The 19640-nt window shown below is 38.4% G+C and overlaps 1 protein-coding gene across 4 annotated transcripts in view; it reads right to left on the minus strand.

The window, feature by feature from the left end:
- DIAPH2 (diaphanous-related formin 2) overlaps positions 1-19640 on the minus strand; it is a 940316-nt gene that overhangs the window by 219454 nt on the left and 701222 nt on the right. For all 4 annotated transcript variants that reach the window (XM_011937272.1, XM_011937270.1, XM_011937273.1 and 1 more), the window contains one exon: positions 6524-6659. In XM_011937272.1, the coding sequence (XP_011792662.1) occupies positions 6524-6659 (136 nt within the window). The remainder of the gene's footprint in view (positions 1-6523; positions 6660-19640) is intronic.

Genomic DNA, 19640 nt, shown 5'->3' on the forward strand with positions numbered 1-19640 from the left:
AGGAAGGAAGAAGGAAGGAAGAAGGAAGGAAGGAAGGAAGGAAGGAAGGAAGGAAGGAAGGAAGGAAAAGAAAAGAAAAAAGAAAATAGGCCAGGCACAGTGACTCATGCCTATAATCCCAGTACTTTGGGAGGCCAAAGAAGATCACTTGATCCCAGGAGTTCAAGACCAGCCTGGGCGACATGGCGAAACCACTCATCTACAAAAAATACAAAAATTAGCTGGGCATGGTGCTGTGTGCCTATAGTCCCAGTTACTGGGGAGGCTGAGGTGGGAGGATTGGTTGAGCCCAAGAGGCGGAGACTGCAGCAAGACGAGACTGCGCCACTGCACTCCAGTGTTGGCAACAAAGTGAGACCCTGTCTCAAAAAAAAAAAGAAAGAAAGAAAGAAAGGAAGATAAACCAAGCTTGTAGCACATTCAGTGATTCAGTGTTAATCATTAAGTCAGCTTGCTCTCTGACCTGCTTGACCTGCTTCCTCATAGTTGTTCAGTACTTATTGCTTCAGAATCACACAGACCCTGTTACAAGATTATAGTTCCCCTTAACTGCTGTGTAGATAACAACTTGAACATTATAAAACATTAAGTTTTCCATTTGAGCTATTCTTTCAGTGCTGCGTACCAATGAAACTACCAACGTCAGCTGGTCTGAAGGATCCCACAAGAAGCTGACTCACCAAAGAATGCAGTTTCCACATCCTGATGATTTCATCCCCCTTGCCCTGGTCAATCAATGACTGTAATTTTCCAGCCCCCTGCTCTCCAAGATCCACTTAAACATCCCAGCCCAGAACTCCTTGAGGAGATGGATTTGAGGTTCTCCTCCCATCTCTTTTCTTGGTGCCCTGCAATCATTAATGTCTTTCTCTGCTGCATCCCAGTTGTCTCAGGGTATTGGTCTGTTACTGTGCAGCAGGCATACAAACTTGTTGGTCCTATAACAACTAGACACAATCAAAATAAGACCTTCTTTCTTTGCCTGTTATAGACACATTTTTAGGAGAACAGTGAAAGGTTAATAAATACTCGGAGGAGGGTAGGAATCGCTGTAGTGTGGAGAAAGATTACATTCTCAGAACAAAACTGGATAGGCTCAATGTTTTGTTTTTTGAGACGGAGTCTTGCCCTGTAGCCCAGGCTGGAGTGCAGTGGTATGATCTCGGCTCACTGCAACTTCTGCCCGCTGGGTTCAGGCAATTCTCCGCCTCAGCCTCCCGAGTAGCTGGAATTACAGGCACCTGCCACCACGCCCAGCTAATTTTTGTATTTTTAGTTTCACCATCTTGGCCAGGCTGGTCTTGAACTCCTGACCTCATGATACCCCCGCCTCGGACACCCAAAGTGCTGGGATTACAGGTGTGAGCCACTGCACTCAGCCCATAGGCTCCATTTTTAACCACTTATTCTTTTCATTGTTCACTCCAGCAACGCTGGAGTGTGGGTGCAGGACTCCTGGAGGCCCCTCAAGATCATTTCAGGGATTTGCAACATGAAAACTATTTTCATAATAATACTGATAATTTTTTGCCTTTCTATTTCTCATTCTTTTCTGAGTGTATTGTGAAGTTTTCCAGAAGTTACATGAAGAATGATATTGAATCAGATTGAATACAAAAGTAGGTATGAGAATGAAGCTGTCTTATTAAGTCAGACTGTGAAGAGATTTATGACACTAATTTTTTCTTTTCTAATTCTTTTTTTGTTTTGGAAAATACAGGTAGTTTTCATTTAAAAGTTTATTTATTTTAACATGAAAAGGTTTACTATTATTATTTTAATTGAATCAATCGAGAATTTTAAAATTATCTCAGTTTTAACTCTAATATGATAAATGTCAATATAAACAACTTACATAAACAAAAGGCATTTGGGGTCCTCAATGATTTTTAGTGTAAATGGGTTCTGAGATCAAATAGTTTCAGAACCTCTGATTTATACTTTACCCTGGTAATCCCATTCCAATACACATGCTGTAAGTTGAACTATGTAATTAAGAGGTGATTGTGCTAAATATTTATTTTAGGGGGGGAAAAAAACCCCAGTAACTAAGAGCAGCTGGGCATGGTAGCATACACCTATAGTCCCAGCTACATGGGAGGCTGAGGGAGGAGGATTACTTCTGCCTAGGAATTTGAGGCTGTAGTGAGCTATGATCACATCTCTGTATTCCAGCCTGGGTGACAGAGTGAGACCCCATTTCTAAAGAAACAAAATAAAAATAATTAAGAGGAGGTTATACTGGAGTAGGGTGGGCCTCTAATTCAATATCACTGGTATTTTTATAAAATAAACACCATGTGAAAAGACAGATAGGCACACAGGGAGAATGCCATGTGAAGGCTGAAGTTACGCTGCGACAAAGCAAGACACTACAAGAATCTAGGAGAGAGGCCTGGCACAGATCCTACCGTAGACTCTTCAAAAGAAGCAGGACCCTGCTGACACCTTGATCTTGGACTTCTAGCCTCCAGAACTGTCAGACAACGTATACCTGTTGTTCGAAGCACCTAGCTTGTGGCATATTCTTATGGAAGCCCTGGCAAACTAGTACACTGTAACTTTAATCTTCAAATAAAAACCAATGATCCCCAAGCTGATATGGTTAGTTTAGACTTCTTTGCTGAGTTTCACAATCACATATACCATATGGCTTCTTAGGCATTTTCCATCTTTACAAGGTATCTGAAAACTAAACATGTTTAAAATGATACCAGTCATTGTAACTCTCCTGAGAAAATCTGCTCTATTCCTGAATTTGCTTTCTCTGTAAAGTGTACCATCTTCTTTAACACTTGCCTCCTCTGATTTACACATCCAATCAATCATCAGCACCTGTCAATTCTATCCTTTAACACCCTCTCATGATGATTAATTTTATATGTCAACTTGGCTGGGCCACAATGTCCAGATATTTGGCCAAACATTATTTTGGATGTTTCTGTGAGGGTGTTTTTGGATGAGATCAACATTTAAATCAGTGAACTTTGGGTAAAGCGGTTTGTACTCCATGCTGTGGGTGGGCCTCGTCCAATCAGTTGAGGGTCTGACAAGAACAAAAAGACTGACATCCCCCAAGCAAGAATTCTGCAGCAGATGGTTTTCAGACTTGAACTGTAGCACTGGCTTTCCTCTGGGACTCTAGCCTGTCTTCCTGCCTTGCAGAATTTAAACCTGCCAGTTTCTACAATCACTCGAACCAATTCCATAAATCCGTGTGTGTGTGCATGTGTTTGTAAACACACACATCTTACTAGTTCTGTTTCTCAAAATAACTCTGACTAATATACCCCTTGCTGCTTTTTAAATCTCACTGTCACTGTATTAGTTCAGGCCACCATCATCTCTTGTCAGGACTATGACAATATCCTCATAACCTCTATTTCCTTAGGGCTTTCCCCTTCCAATACATTCTTTCTGCTTCTGTCAAAATGACCTTTCTGGCTGGGAGGTTGCAGTGAGCTGAGATCATGGCACTGCACTTCAGCCTGGAAGACAGTGAGACCCTGTCTTTAAAAAAAAAAAAAAAAAAAAAATCCAAAAAACAAAACAAAAACAAAATGATCTATGAAACCTGACTATGTACATCACTTTCCAGTTTATAAACATTCACAGGCTTCCCATAGCTTTCAGGGTAAGACCCTTGGCATAGCAGAAAAGAAAGAAAGATAGCATTAGGAGAAATAGATGATGGGTTGATGGGTGCAGCAAACTACCATGGCATGTGTATACCTATGTAACAAAACTGCACGTTCTATAAGGGTACTGCAGAACTTAAAGTATAATTAAAAAAAAAAAAAGAAAGAGAGCTCACAATCTGTCCCCTGTCCCCTACTATCTCTTCCAGTCTCTTCCCCAGCTACTCCTCCCTGCACATAAAGGAGCTAACTTTCAGAACTTTTTTTTTTTTTGAGACAGAGTCTTGTTCTGTCACCCAAACTGGAATGCAGCGGTATGATCTCAGCTCACTGCAACCTCTGCCTCCCAGGTTCAAGCGATTCTTCTGCCTCAGCCTCCCGAGTAGCTGGGACTACAGGTGTGTACCACCACGCCTGGCTAATTTTTGTATTTTTAGTAGAGACGGGGTGTCACCATATTAGCCAGGCTGGTCTCGAACTCCTGACCTCGTGATCCGCCCACCTCAGCCTCCCAAAGTGCTGGGACTACAGGCGTGAGCCACTGTGCCCAGCCACCTTCAGAACGTTTCTACTGACTTCTTCACTTTCTCAATGATAACTTCCTGTAAATACACATTGCCATGCTGTACTCTAGTGCTTACCTCCTAGTAGAGTGACTGCAGTCATGACCAGTTTTCCTGATTCTAATTACGAAGTTTGTTTGCTAAATTATGTTGATACTATTCTATTTTAACACAGCTTTTTACATAATATTACTGTTTTTCTTCTGTTAAAATGTTATATTTGTTTCCTGGGTGGAAGATACAAACTATAGTCAATTCCTGAAAATGTTTATGTATTTTAAAAGTACGAAGACTAAACTTAATGGTATGGACACTATCTTAGAAAATTAGACATTAAGAGACATTACTGCAAAATACTTGATAATGATTGTTATAATTAATAATTATACTTAAAAACACATAATAATAATTAACTCTGGTTACACACTGCCTGGGTTCAAATCTTAATTCTACCTCTCACTATCTGTGTGACCTTGGGCAAGTTACTTAACTTCTCTGTGCCCCAGTTTTGTCATTTTAAAATGAGATCCTAGTACTTTCCTAATAGGGTTCTATGAGGATTAAATTGGCTCCTAAATGCAAAATTCCAAGAATAGTTCTTGGTAAGTAGCAAGTGCTATATGTTAGTTGTTGTTATCATTTTCTCCTGACAATGGCATAGGTAAATGGAAAGATTCCATAGTGAGACAACTTGGATTCTAATCTTGGTGCTAGTACTTCCTATTTGTGTGACTTTGGCCAAGTTCCTTAATTTCTATTAGCCTCAGTTTTCTATCTGTAAAATGAGATGATAATACCTACCTCATAGAGATGTTGTGAGGATTGACTTAAAATATGTAAAAGTGCCGGGCGCAGTGGCTCACGCTTGTAATCCTGGCACTTTGGGAGGCCGAGGCAGGTGGATCACGAGATCAGGAGTTCAAGACCAGCCTGGCCAACACAGTGAAACCCCATCTCTACCAAAAATACAAAACTTAGCTGGGTGTAGTGGCAGGTGCCTGTAATCCCAGCTACTTGGCAGGCTGAGGCAGGACAATCACTTGAACCCAGGAGGCAGAGGTTGCAGTGAGCCGAGATCGTGCCACTGCACTCCTGCCTGGGCAACAGAGCTAGACTCTGACTCAAAAAAATAAATAAATAAATACGTAAAAGTCTTACAACCATGCTTGGCATACGGTCAATATTATAGAGTGCTTGCAATTTTTACTATTGTTATCTTCAGTAATACATGGTCCATATTAATCATATTACCTTGTATCTTGTTCAGATTTTGTTTTGTTTTGTTTGTAAATTCTCTAAACTTCAGGTGACAAAGGCTATCTATGCATGCTTTTTTATTCTTAAATTTTCAGTGTGCGGATACCTGATACCAATCACTTTCTTTTTTTGCCCTCTCTTCTTCAGAAAGTAAACCAACCAAACCAAACAACTCACCAACAATATACAGTCACTCTTGCTAACCAATAAAACAACTAACTTTATTTATTTATTTATTTATTTGAGATAGAGTCTCGCTCTGTCGCCCAGGCTGGAGTACAGTGGCACGATCTTGGCTCACTGTAGCCTCCGCCCCCCCAGTTTCAAACAATCCTCTCACCTCAGCCTCCTGGGCAGTTGGGATTACAGGTGCCTGCCACCATGCCTGACTAATTTTTGTATTTTTTGTAGAGATGGGGTTTCACCCTGTTGGCCAGACTGGTCTTGAACTCATGACCTCAAGTGAACCTCCCGCCTAGGCCTCCCAAAGTGCTGGGATTACATGCATGAGCCACTGTGCCTGGCCTCAAACAACTTACTTTAAACTATATAGACATACCAGCATATTGTGCTTAGGTTCATAGCTGTGCAAGATGCGTTTCCTTATTTTATTCAACTTGTAATAGTGCTGTCAATATCTCTTAGGACTTAAAATGTTCAAGCCTCCAAGAAAGACTGTTAACTATTACTGCACTGTCAACAGACATGTGCCAACAAAATGAAGTTAAAAGCTAAGGCTTATCTCCCCATACCAGTTTTTCACATTTCATCTCACCCTCTTCTTCCCTCCCCACTGCCTCATCCAGAATATAATATACTATGGTAAGAAAAGTAGGGAGAAAAACACTACCTCAACAAAATAACATCTTGCGTTGGTTATTAAAAATCCTGAATGCTCAATGTAGGGATATATGAAATACAGCTAGCATCATGAGAGAAATTTGGCACAAGTAACTAATACTATTGTGAATTTTCTATGAAAATGCACCTTATAATCCAAAAATAAATAACTGCAATTATTGTGTACTTTTTGCATTTTTATAAAAATTGGAAATATTTTCATACCTTTGTTTATGTCAATGAGTTGTTTCTTTTTCTTCTGGCGTTCTAACTTTTCTTGTTCAGCTTTCTCTTTCGCAAGTTTTGCCCTCCTGGTCTTCTCTTCCATTTCTCTTCTCTTATTGTTTTCTCTCACTGCTTCCTATACATATAAACAAAGTTAAACAAAAACCTTTCCATTACTTATATAATGGAGAAGTTTTACAGTTTTAAATTTGTATAAATATGCAGAGATGGGAAGGTATTACAGCAGCCGGAAGATGCATACATATAATTTTGAGAGAGACAATTAATCGTAAAATATCTCTTCTTGAAAAAAGATTTAGAAATAACTCAGTCTTCAATTGCCATTATCTAGGGTGCCAGAAAATTAAGGACATCAATGTTACAGATTTAACAATAAATATACTTTATCTATTGTTAAAATACGAACTAGTTTGACACATGAGGAGACTTAGTATGGAAATATGACTCAGCAAGTATGTGATCCCCTTTATTGGATACTTTGCTGTTATCTGCAAAATTGAGATTAATAAAAAAAACTACCTTATAGGATTTTTGTGAGGAAAAATGATACGAACATAAAGTGCTTAGAATAGATCCTGATATATTATAATCAAGGAATTTTAGTCTATGATGGTGATGGTGGTGGTCCTGGTGCTGGTGATAATGATTACATCTAATCATGCAGGGCATGAAACAGCAGTGTTATCACAGAAAAGAAATACTTTCAATTATGACAGCTTTTTACATGCCAAAATATTTAGAAATGCTGAAACATATTTCAAGCTATCGTCTGTTTGATTTTGGATAGATTATTTGTGGAACATAGGCGAATGAGTACATTCCAGCAGATGGTATTAGAGAAAGCTGAATTAATGTGATCAGCTGGAATATCAACTTCCTTTGAGTTCAGATAAATCACGAATGCAGAGACATATCAACTACAAGTTCCTTCCATCAAATTGCTCTGTTTCTTTTATGATTGATTAAAAATACTTCATAGCGTGTACAAACTATTTCACAAAAACTATTTTGTTCCAGAAACCTTAAAGAAAAAGACTCAATAGCAAGAATACGTCTACAAGGATTTGCCTGGAGGGGTTTACATGGAAATAATTTTTTTCTTTATGTTAAAAGACACAGTAGTTTAAAATAGCCTTAAAAACACTTTCAAAATTCTCCTGACGTGCAAGAATTGATTTCTTCCTACAAAAACCTAAATTATTTTACCTTCACTGGTACCTCCCCTTTCTCCCGTCATTGTTTTTGTGCTCTTAGACTCCATAGCAATAGGCTAGGAGCCCAAAGGCACCTGGCTATTGTAGACAAACTCAAAGACTACCACTTAAAAATAAACTGGCATACTAGAATCATAATTTTAAAGCAGGGTTTCTCAACCTCAGCACTACTGTCACTTTGGGCTAGATAATTATTTGGTAGGAGCTGCCCTACGCATTGTGGGATGTTTAGCAGCATCCCTGGCCTCTATATGCCAGATGCCAGTACGATCCCACTCTGGTTGTGATAACCAGAAATGCTTCCAGAAATTGTCAAATGTTACATGGAGGAAAAACTTGCCCCAGGCTGAGAACTACTCATGTAAGGGATTTTATAAAGATAATTTATTCACAAAACATTAGCGTCCACTCTGTTAAACCAAGCTCCCTTTTACAGAAGTGGAAACTGAATTCTGAATGAGTTTAAGTACTTGGCTAAGGTCACACATTTATGTAATTACAAGGCGGGAAGGGAACGCTGGTTTAGTGTTTGTTTTATTGTACAAGGAAGAAAAGAAAATGTGGATGTAACATCAAAATCGTAAGTAACAACAAAAAATAGGTAAGTAAGGCTTCATCAAAATTTAAAACTTTTGGCCATCAATAAGCACTGTCAAGGAAATTAAGAGACAACCCAGAATGGTAGGAAATATTTGCAAATTATGTATCTGATAAGAATATATAAGAAGGGCCAGGCGCGGTGGCTCACGCCTGTAATCCCAGCACTTTGGGAGGCCGAGGTGGGCAGATCACGAGCTCAGGAGTTCGAGACCAGCCTGGCCAACATGGTGAAACCCCGTCTCTACTAAAAATACAAAAAAAAAAAAAAAATAGCTGGGCATGGTGGCACATGCCTGCAGTCCCAGCTACTCGGGAGGCTGAGGCAGGAGAATTGTTTGAACCTGGCAGGTGGAGGTTGCAGTGAGCCGAGATTGTGCCAAGATTGTGCCACTGCACTCCAGCCTGGGCGACAGGGCGAGACTCCATCTCAAAGAAAAAAAAAAAAAAAAAAAAAAAAAGAATACATAAGAAGCACTTAAAACGTGACAATAAAAAGACAACCCAATTAAAATGGGCAAAGAGTTTGAATAGATATTTCTCCAAAGGAGATAAACATACATACAATAATCACATGAAAAGATGCTCACCATCATTAATCACTAGGGAAATGCAAATGAAAACCACAATGAGGTACCACTTCATAGCCACTAGGAGGGCTATAATTTCAAAATTAAAAAAAAAGATAATAATTGAGGATGTGAAGAAATTGAAACTCCTGTACATTGCTGGGGTAAATGTAAAATGGTGGCCATTTTGGAAAACAGTCTGGCAATCCTTTAAAATGCTAAACATAGAGTTACTATATGATCCAACAATTCCACACCTAGATATATACCCAAAAGAAAATAGATGTTCATACAAAAACACGCACAAGAATGTTCATAGTAGCATTATTCCTAATAGCCAAAAAGTAGAAACAACCCAAATGTCCATCAATGGATGGATAAACAAAATATGATATATATCCATACAATTGAATATTATTCAACCATAAAAAGAATGAAATGCTGATACATGCTAAAACGTGTATGAACTTCACAAACATCATGCTAAGTGAAATAAGCCAAATACAGGTCACATATTGTATGATTCCACTTATTTGTAATGTCCAGAATAGGCAAATCCACAGAAACAGAAAGTAGATTAGTGGTTGTGAGAGGGTGGAAGAGGGGGGAATGAGAATAAACTGATAATGAATATGGAGTTTCTTTTGTGGGTGGTGGTGGGGAGGTGATGGAAGTGTTCTGGAATTAAGACAGTGGTGATGATTTCACAGCCTTATGACATACTAAAAACCACTGATTTTTTCTTTTCTTTTCTTTTCTTTTTTTTTTTTTTTGAGATGGAGTCTCGCTCTGTTGCCCAGGCTGGAGTGTAATGGTGTGATCTCGGCTCACGGTAACCTCCGCCTCCCGGGTTCAAGCAATTCTCCTGCCTCAGCCGCCTGAGTAGCTGGGATTACAGGCATGCACCACCACGCCCGGCTAATTTTTGTACTTTTATTAGAGAAGGGGTTTCATCACGTTGGTTAGGCTGGTCTCAAACTCCTGACCTCAAATGATAAGCCCGCCTTGGCCTCCCAAAGTGCTGGGATTACAGGCGTGAGCCACTGCACCCGGCCAAACCACTGAATTACATACACTACAATGGTAAATTTTATGGTATGTAAATTATCTTGGTAAAAATTAATCACATTAATAAATAGATGTCTAAGAAAGACAGGATGGAAGTAAAATTGTAACTCAAAAGGAAAAAAACAATGTGAAAAGGCATCACATATTCAGGCCCTGATACTAATAAGCTATATGATGTTTGGCAAGTAACATGAAAAGAGCCATGTAGTGGAGGAAAGAAAGAAGGCTAATGCTTGTATATATTTTATTAGTGGTCAAATCTCTGATTTGGTAAACAGTCACCAAGATCTGGGTGGACTACTAGATTATCAATCTAATGGGTTGTTTAGATGCTGAGTGCTGCCATTAGGAATCCTCGGTAAAAGTTTATTAAGATGGAGGGAAAAAAACCACTGGTTACTTGTGTTTGTATTTCTTCTTTGTTCTGATAATGACAGCTACTTTTTAATGGAACTCTATTATGTACCAGGTGTTTTAAACATTATCTAGTCTTAAATACATACTTTGTAATCTTTATAGAAAACCTGCAAAGTAGGTATTATTTGTTCCATTTTGTACATGAAATTTAGGTTCAGGTAGGCTAAGTGACATACCCAAAGCTACACAGCTTCTTAAGTAACACAATCACTTAGGATTATTTGGCATTAGCTTCTATGTTCATTTTCACTATCATGATGCCCCCCAAATAGAGCTGCCAGATAAAATACAGGCTTCTCAGTTAAATTTAAATTTCAGATAAACTGTGAACACTTTTATTAGTAGAAGTATGTCTCACATAATATTTGGAACATACTTAAATAGAAAAAAGTCATGTAATATTTAGGATATATTGATACTAAAACATTATCCATTATCTGAAATTCAGCTTCAACTGGGAATCCTCCTATATTTTCATTTGATAAATCTGGCAGTCCAATTCCCAAGACTGTGTTGATTTTTTATAAGCATCCTTTGATAGACTAAGATCATCTAATAAAGACAGTAGACATGATTACAAAAAGAAATGCACAAATCAAAACCACATTTTGAAAATAGAAATGCTGATATAGATTATTGATAGGCATTATATTGTACATGAACTTGAATCATGCTATTTCTGTAGCAGTCTCCATATATTTATTATTTCTGGAAAATATGTTAAAACTAAAAAAAAGTTCATATAAAAATCAAACTGATACAATTTGCGATAGAAGAAAATAAGGCAAGAGATTAAATTTTTATATGAGAGGGAGGCTTGCAACAGGCACTGCTAAAACAACATGAATGTAGATCTAGTAAAGGATAAAGCAGAACAAGTAATAGGTCTATCAGTTTATATCTGAAATGTTTCAGGAATAGATTTAACTACAAAACAATCACAATTTGTAATGGCATGTGTAATCTTTAAGAGGCCAAAACAGAATTTAAAAAATCATTTCTGTGGTCTGGCATTATTGACAGTAAATGAAAACATCTACAAAGGCATATATTTTTCAAGCAACACAGACTAGAAAAAGATTCTGGTCCTGATGTCACTGGTGCTGTTTTCATGAAAAGGCCTCATGCTGAAAAAAATAACATATTCCTCTTGGTGTTTTTACTTGGCTCTGGCTTTAGGAAATTAGGGATAGAAAATACATGCTTGTTTAATTCTCTTTCCTTAGGAAATAATTTTAAAAGAGAAAGGGAAATCTTAAAGATAGTTTCATATCAATAATCTTTAGTTTTTAAGACATTGTTTAACCCTTCTAAAAATGTAAAAGCTGGTGAGGAAAAAAATTATTTTGAGAGATGGGATGTATTCTCATCATCCTAATTCTTACAAAATAAAAATCAAATAATCAAAAGAATGAAAGCAGTAGGAGCAAATCTAAGATCAGGTTAAGAAAATCCCCTGAATAACTGACTGTGATTAACATTACTTTGTACTTGTCAAGCCTCGCTAAACATTTTAAAACACTAACTCATGAGTACTTAAACGTCATTCTCAAGTAAGCATTAATCATTATTTCTCAAGGTTGGAAATGCCAACTGATTAGATTCTGTCATTGTACAGGACAGTGTTCTGTTAAAAGGATGCTAATTGAAAAAGTGTTTTGGTACTAACCTCATACAAGATAAGAAATATGTTTCCAGCCGGGTGCAGTGGCTCATGCCTGTAATCCCAGCACTTTGGGAGACTGAGGAGGGCAGATCATGAGGTCAGGAGATCGAAACCATACTGGCTAACACGGTGAAACCCTGTTTCTACTAAAAATACAAAAAAAAAGCCAGACATGGTGGCGGGTGCCTGTAGTCCCAGCTACTCGGGAGGCTGAGGCAGGAGAATGGCGTGAACCTGGGAGGCGGAGCTTGCAGTAAGCCGAGATCGCGCCACTGCACTCCAGCCTGGGCGACAGAGTGAGACTCCGTTTCCAAAAAAAAAGAAATATGTTTACAGAAAAAAGTCTCAGTTTTACTGGCATATCTATTTGTTAAGAGTTGGTAAAAGGTACAAAAGGAGTAAAATATAAAGAAAAATATATCTAGGATTTACTACAAAATATTCACCAACCTAATTTTAAATATCTCGCTGAAACTTCTATTGCCTTACTGAAAAAAAAAAAGTGAATAAATTACAAATCTTATTTCCCTTGCTATGCATAATTACCAAATAAGACCTATGGACTAAAAATGTCATATGCTAAAAAAAAAAAAAAAAAAGAAAGAAATTCATGTAAATGCTAAGACCTCTCATTTATTTCAATTAAGCTTTAAGAAATGGATGAAACTGATTCAGAAAATTCCAAGGAGTCCCGATGCCAGCCTCATTCAGGTCAGGTCTACATGAAGCAAGCATCTTTCAACTTTGCCTTGATATTTGAAAACGTAAACCACTACTACCACAGCCACCACCATCACAGCAAACAATTTCTTACTACCATTGCTTCTGTTGGCTTCCTATTTCAGAGCTGACTGCTGAAGTACTTTACAAGCACCATGAGATCACTGAAAGTTGAAGGCATATTTCAGGGACAGAGAAATAAAACAATTAGTAGTAAGGATCCCAGAGTCAGAAAAATCTGGTTTCAAATCAAAGCTCCATCACTTATCCTAAAAACCGTGTGACCTTGAACAAGTTAGTTCATGTCTTTGAGCTTGAGTTTCCACATCTGCAGAATCGAGATACTACTTAAATCACAGGATTGTTAAACAGATTAAGTGAAATAATGCTTATATAAAACACTTAAGACAGAGTCTGGTACAGAGGAAATGCTCATTATATAGTAGCTGTGATTATCATGTATAACAGAAACATCTAAAAGTTTGAACAGTAAGAATTCAATCACTGACAGACAAATGACCACATCTGTTTTCAATGACTTATTTTGCAAACCCCCTTCCTCCTTTTTTTGGGAAGTTATGAGGACATAATCTATGACTGGAAATATACCAACCTGATACTATCTACCCTCATTAACTGCACTGAATATGATTTTCAACTGTACCATATTATTGGCACCTAAGGTAATTTTACAATTCCATATATATCACTGTAACTTGGCACTCATGAAAAGAAAAAGAAAACTAGGAATGTATTCATTTTCTCTTTTGAGTTTTGGATCATTCTGGTTACTCGTGTGAATATAGTTGGCAAGACTTTCAGTTCATTACAGTATCAGAAGTTGTATGATAGGAGAGTCACATAACCATAAAATTATGTAAATTAGAAATGTCCTGGTGAACAAATTGGTAACTCTGGCGCCAGAGGAATACCGTGATCACACTGAGGAGTATTTCTTCATTCATCAAGGGTGTTGGAAGGATTTGAAAATGATACTGAGAAAAATGATTTGGCAATGATATAAAGAAACCTGGTATGTATTATATTGAAAATCTTTTTATACACTAAATATGAGTCACTGAGATAGTAGTTTTAATGAAAACTCAACAAAATAGGGGAAATTCCACATTTTGTTTTAGAGTCAGGGTCTCCCTCTGTCACCAGGCTGTAGTGCAGTGGTACAATCTTAGCTTACTGCACCTCGAATTCCTAGGCTCAAGAGGTCCTCCTGCTTCAACCTCTCAAGTAGCTGGGACTACAGGTATGAGCTGCCATGCCTGGCAAAGTTTCTTTCTTTTCTTTCTTTTTGCTTTCCTTTCTTTCCTTTCCTTCCTTTCCTTCCTTCCTTTCTTCCTTTCTTCCTTTCTACAGATGGAGCCTAGCTATGTTGCTCAGGCTGGTCTTGAAGTCAAGTGATCCTCCTGCCTTGGCCTCCCAAAGTGCTGAGATTACAGACTTGAACCATCAAGCCCAGCTAAACTTTTTCTTGTTGTCTTTTTGTTTTTTTTTTTTTTTGAGACAGAGTCTCGCTCTGTCACCCAGGCTGGAGTGCAGTGGCCTGATCTCAGCTCACTGCAAACTCTGCCTCCTGGGTTCAAGCGATTCTCCCGCCCCAGCCTCTCGAGTAGCTGGGATTACAGGCGTGTGACACCACGCCCGAATAATTTTTGTATTTTTTGTAGAGACGGGGTTTCACCATGTTGGCCAGGCTGGTCTCAAACTCCTGACCTCAAGTGATCCTCCTGCCTTGGCCTCCCAAACTGCTGGGATTGTAGGTGTGTGCCACTGTGCCCAGCCAAGCCCAGCTAATTTTTAAATATTTTTCACATTTTCAATCTTGAACTCTCTGAGCAACTGATTCTTTCTTAGCTTTAATTCAGACTGTGCTTTTAGAGTTTTTTTTTTTAAACTTTTCTGGGTTTTTTTTTTGCTAGACACAAGAATTTTTAAATTGTTTATTTCAGTCACCTCTTTTAAAAATAAGACACTTAAAATTTATATTAAATAACCCCTGACCAGAATAACGTCCATTTCCATATTCCCTAGGTAAGTATAATTCTAATTTTATGCATCTTGATAAGAGTTTTAAAAAATTTCTTACCTGTAATTTTATGCCCAGAGTAAAAATAATGGGAAATTGTCCTCATTATATGGATCATTTTAAGTCGGGATCCAGAGTCCAAACTTTCTAATGAACACAGGACGGCCTTGAGGGGTTGGGAGATCTAGTTTAAATCCAAGCTCCTCTAGAGACTATAGTGCTTTATGCCCTTGGGCCATTTACTTAACTGCACTAACCTTCTTTTCCCGATCTGTGAAATATAGTCATGCATCTCATAATGACATTTAGTACAACAGATGGGACCACATATATGAAGGCAGTCCCATAAGATTATAACAGAACTGATAAATTCCTTTCACCTAGTGAGGTCACGGCCATCATAATGTCAGAGCCCAACACATTACTCATGTACTTATGGTGATGCTGGTATAAACAAACCTACTGCGTTACCAGTCCTATAAAAGTAGAGTGCATGCAATGATGTACAATACACAGTACTTGATACTGATAATAAATGACTATGTTACTGGTTTACGTATTTGCTATACTATACTTTCTACCATTTAGAGTGTACACCTACTTATAACAAGTTAACTGTAAAATGGCCTCGGGCAGGTCTTTCAGGTCCTCCAGAAGAAGGCATTCTTATCATACAAGATGACAGCTCCATGTGTGTTATTGCCCCTGAAGATTTCCAGTGGGATAAGATATGGAGATGGAAGACAGTGATATTGATGAGCCTGACCCTGTGTAGTCCGAGGCTAATGTGTGTGCTTTTGTCTGATGAGAGCAACTTCCAATCTTCTAAGCTGCATTCATGCTAAGTGCCCTAATACAGGTGTACCATTTTTATTTTTTATATAGTATTTTTATTGTTCCTCTTCTGTTTAGATGTTCAGATACACAAATACTTACCAATGTGTTACATACTGTATTCTGTACAGTAACATGCTGCCCAGGTTTGTAGTCGAGGAACAATAGGCTATACTGTATAGTCTAAATATGTAGTAGGCCATAGCATGTAGCTTTGTGTAGGGACACTCTATCACGTTCATACAAAAATGAAATCACCTAACAATGCATTTTTCAGACTGTATCCCTCTCATTAAGCAACACATGATTGTACTTGTACTTCACAGTGTTGGTTTGCGATTTAATGAGGAATCACATATAAAGCTATTAATAACAGTGCTTGGCACATAAAACATGTTCAATAAATGGTGGTGGTTATTGTGATACTATTCCACATTTGGGCAATACAAAGATCCCATGCTTTTCAAGGTCTGTACTCCATTTCCTCCAACCCAGGAGCATGTCCACATGTGTGCGTGCACACTGGGGAGAAGGAGGAATTCTTTTTGATATGAAAATCTTGCAATATCAGGTAAAAGTTTGAAGAAACAAAACACCCACACACTCTTTAAGCCACCAACTTTGAACCGATAATAGGACTTGTCTTTCTGTGCCAAGAGAAAAAAGATAGAGGTAGAAAGAACAACGGGAGGTTTTGGGGGAAAATTCTTGGTGTTAGGATATCATATTTGACAAATCTAAGAAATAATAAAGATCATATACTAATGTGCTATTTTGACTAATAAAGAAATTCATGCATCATTCTACTCAAGTTTCAACATACCTTACAAGACTGTAGCAAAAACTGAGGTTTGAAGGTTCCTGGGGAAAGGTAGTGAATTTGGGGGGGTGGGAATTACTGTTGTTGTTGTTGTTTTCTAACATCTCTAGTTCTGTTGCCTCACTGAGAAAATAAAGCACACAGTCCAATATAAGACCAATTGCTTTGGAAATTAGGAGTTTAATTTTATTTCTTTAGGGAACATTTGTCTTAGAATGAGGGATTCACTTAGTCTGCCTCAATGTTTATGGAAGGACCAGGAGAATTAGCCCACACTTGGTTCCCTACCCTAGACCTTGCTAAGCTTTTTTATACTTTTCCCATCTTTACTGATAGGAGGCTGTTAGCTGTGCTGGAACATCATTACTGAGGGATTTCAAATAGGAGATAGGATGAAAGGCGGAAACTTTTTGCTTATTGGTGGGGTTCTCATTTCATTCCAGTCATAACAGGAGGCAAAATAGGTAGCAATGGACAGGTTGTCCAGACCAGTGAATGAGGTAGGGTTATAGCAGCAGTTTCCTTTCCCTGTCCCAAAGATGTCCTGAACATGACAATGAAACAGCAAAGGCAATCCTAGATGCAATAACTTTTCATCATTTTACCAAAAAGTTTTTTCTTTTTAAAAGTTCTCCTTCTCTTTTCCTCTACTTCATACAGTTAACATATTCTGTGCTTGAATTGTTTTGGCTACTACTGACACTTTTTTTTCTTTCTTTTTTTTTGAGATGGAGTTTCGCTCTTGTCACCCAGGCTGGAGTGCTATGGCATGATCTTGGCTCACTGCAACCTCCGTCTCCCAGATTCAAGCAATTCTCCTGCCTCAGCCTCCCGAGTAGCTAGGATTACAGGTGCCCACCATGACGCCCAGCTAATTTTTGTATTTTTAGTAGAGATGGAGTTTCACCATGTTGGTCAGGCTGGTCTCAAACTCCTGACCTCAGGTGATCCACCCACCTCAACCTCCCAAAGTGCTGGGATTTACAGGTGTGAGCTACCACACCCGGCCTATACTATTGACACTTTTGTTGCACTGGCCTGGAACCAAGGAGAAAAGAGGTGATAGGAAACACAGATCCCAATGTATGTTACCTCTAACTGATTTGTAGCTTGGGCTGTGGTCCTTATTTGTTATTATAGTAAAGGTGGGTGAAAACCTTAAAGAATATCAAAAGTAAATCAGGACTCATATAGTTGTACAGGTCTTTTTCACTCCCGTTTGAGAATGATCACATCAGGTTACAAATGGGAAGATACAGTGTGAGCCAAGATGAGTTTTTCAGCATCTGAACAAGGAATTGAACAACCTGATCATTAAAGAAAAAAACCTACATAAGATGGTGGAAATGGTTCTTTAGAATTTTCAGCTGCAACTGAAGACAAATTAAGGCTTTCCATTAATGAAAGGAAGGAAGCCTACTCTTTAATTAACACCCAACAACATTAGATATTCCTTTTCTATAGTTTCACTGCATTTAAAGGGCATATTGGATTGAAGGAGTCACGACAAATGCTCAGGGCAAAGAATTTTCAGCTGCAGTAACTAGACTCTGAGAGTCCGTACCTCTGAAGACTTTATCAGCACTATAATACTGCTAAACTTTTTCTTTCCCAGCGATTTCCACTTATTATGGTACAAGTGACCTTTAAAGTTCCTCTTATGAAAGATCTCATAAATACTTCATCAACCAATCAACTATGATTGCAACAGAGAAGTAGAACTTCTTTCTCACTGGGGTAATTGAAACCTTGATTAGCTTGCTCAAGTAGTTAGGTGCCTCAGTAACAGAAACTGAACAAATGTATTGATACTGTAGTTAGACAGGGATCAAAGGCATGCTTATTAACCTGTGTAAATATGGTATGAATCACAGAAGTATAACAGACCATAGGTAATCTGCTAAAATAAACAAAATAGAAATTTTTTTCCCTCTTTGATTCCTGAGGTACTATGTTCATTTCTTCATATAGACAGCATTGCATTCCCTCCATATCCTTTCTAGACTATACTTCCCCGTCCCACCCTTTAATTTTCACCTTCCCCTAAAGCCCTGTCCCTTCTTTTTTTTCTGGCAGTGAGGCCATCTATTCCGACTCATAGTTGAAATAAAATAGCACTTCCAATAGCATATAAAGCCTTATGTGATCTGACCTCCTATTACCTCTTTCTGTCCTCATCTCTTCCTCAGCTATTCTCTTCCAGCCCTCGCTGGTCTCCCTCGCTCCTCATCTTTACATTTGCGTTCCTTCTGCTCTTAAGTATCTCCCTCAGGCCGGCGCGGTGGCTCATGCCTGTAATCCCAGCACTTTGGGAGGCTGAGGTGGGAGGATCACTTGAGGTCGGGAGTTCGAGACCAGCCGGACCACCATCGCTACTAAAAATACAAAATTAGCTGGGCGTGGTGGCACATGCCTGTGATCCCAGCTACACTGGAGGCTGAGGCAGGAGAATCTCTTGAACCTGGGAGGCAGAGGTTGAGGTGAGCCGAGATCGCGCCACTGCACTCCAGCCTGGGCAACAAGAGCAAAACTCCATCTCAAAAAAAAAAAAAAAAAGTATCTCCCTCAAGTCTCTGCTTGAATGTCTGCCTTATGAGTGAGGCCTTCCTGATCACCTTAAAAAATAACCCCCTAACAAACTTCCTAATTCTTTCTTCCCTATTGTAGTCTTCATAACACAAAAGGTCAAAATCTAGTTAAACTTTAGATACTCTTTCCATTTTCTAAGAATTAGCAGCTGGAGCTAGTTGATTTACATAATAATCGTTTGCAGCCTGGGAGTTTTCAAAACATTAAATTACCAAGAACGTCTCCACACATAGTTCCCTACGCACCTCATATTTCTTTATTGTAGAAAATCTTAGCAGCCTTGAAGAAAACATTATCCACTTTCGAATGGTAAGTGTCTTTCTAATCATCTATAGGTTATGGTTCACTGACATCTACATTTATTTTCTTAAAAATATGAGCGCTTTGCATTTCAGAGACCCGATATCCATGACATTTGTCACACTGACATAGCTCAATATTCCGCTGAGGAAATTCACTTGTGTAGAGATTAGTGTTTACATAGAGCCTCCAAGGTTAAAAGAAAAGAAGTGTTCTAATTTTGAAAATGAGGCATTTGTTTTGAATGAGATACTTGCAGGA

Source organism: Colobus angolensis, unplaced genomic scaffold (genome assembly GCF_000951035.1).
Source record: "Colobus angolensis palliatus isolate OR3802 unplaced genomic scaffold, Cang.pa_1.0 Scaffold161, whole genome shotgun sequence".
NCBI lineage: Eukaryota > Metazoa > Chordata > Mammalia > Primates > Cercopithecidae > Colobus > Colobus angolensis.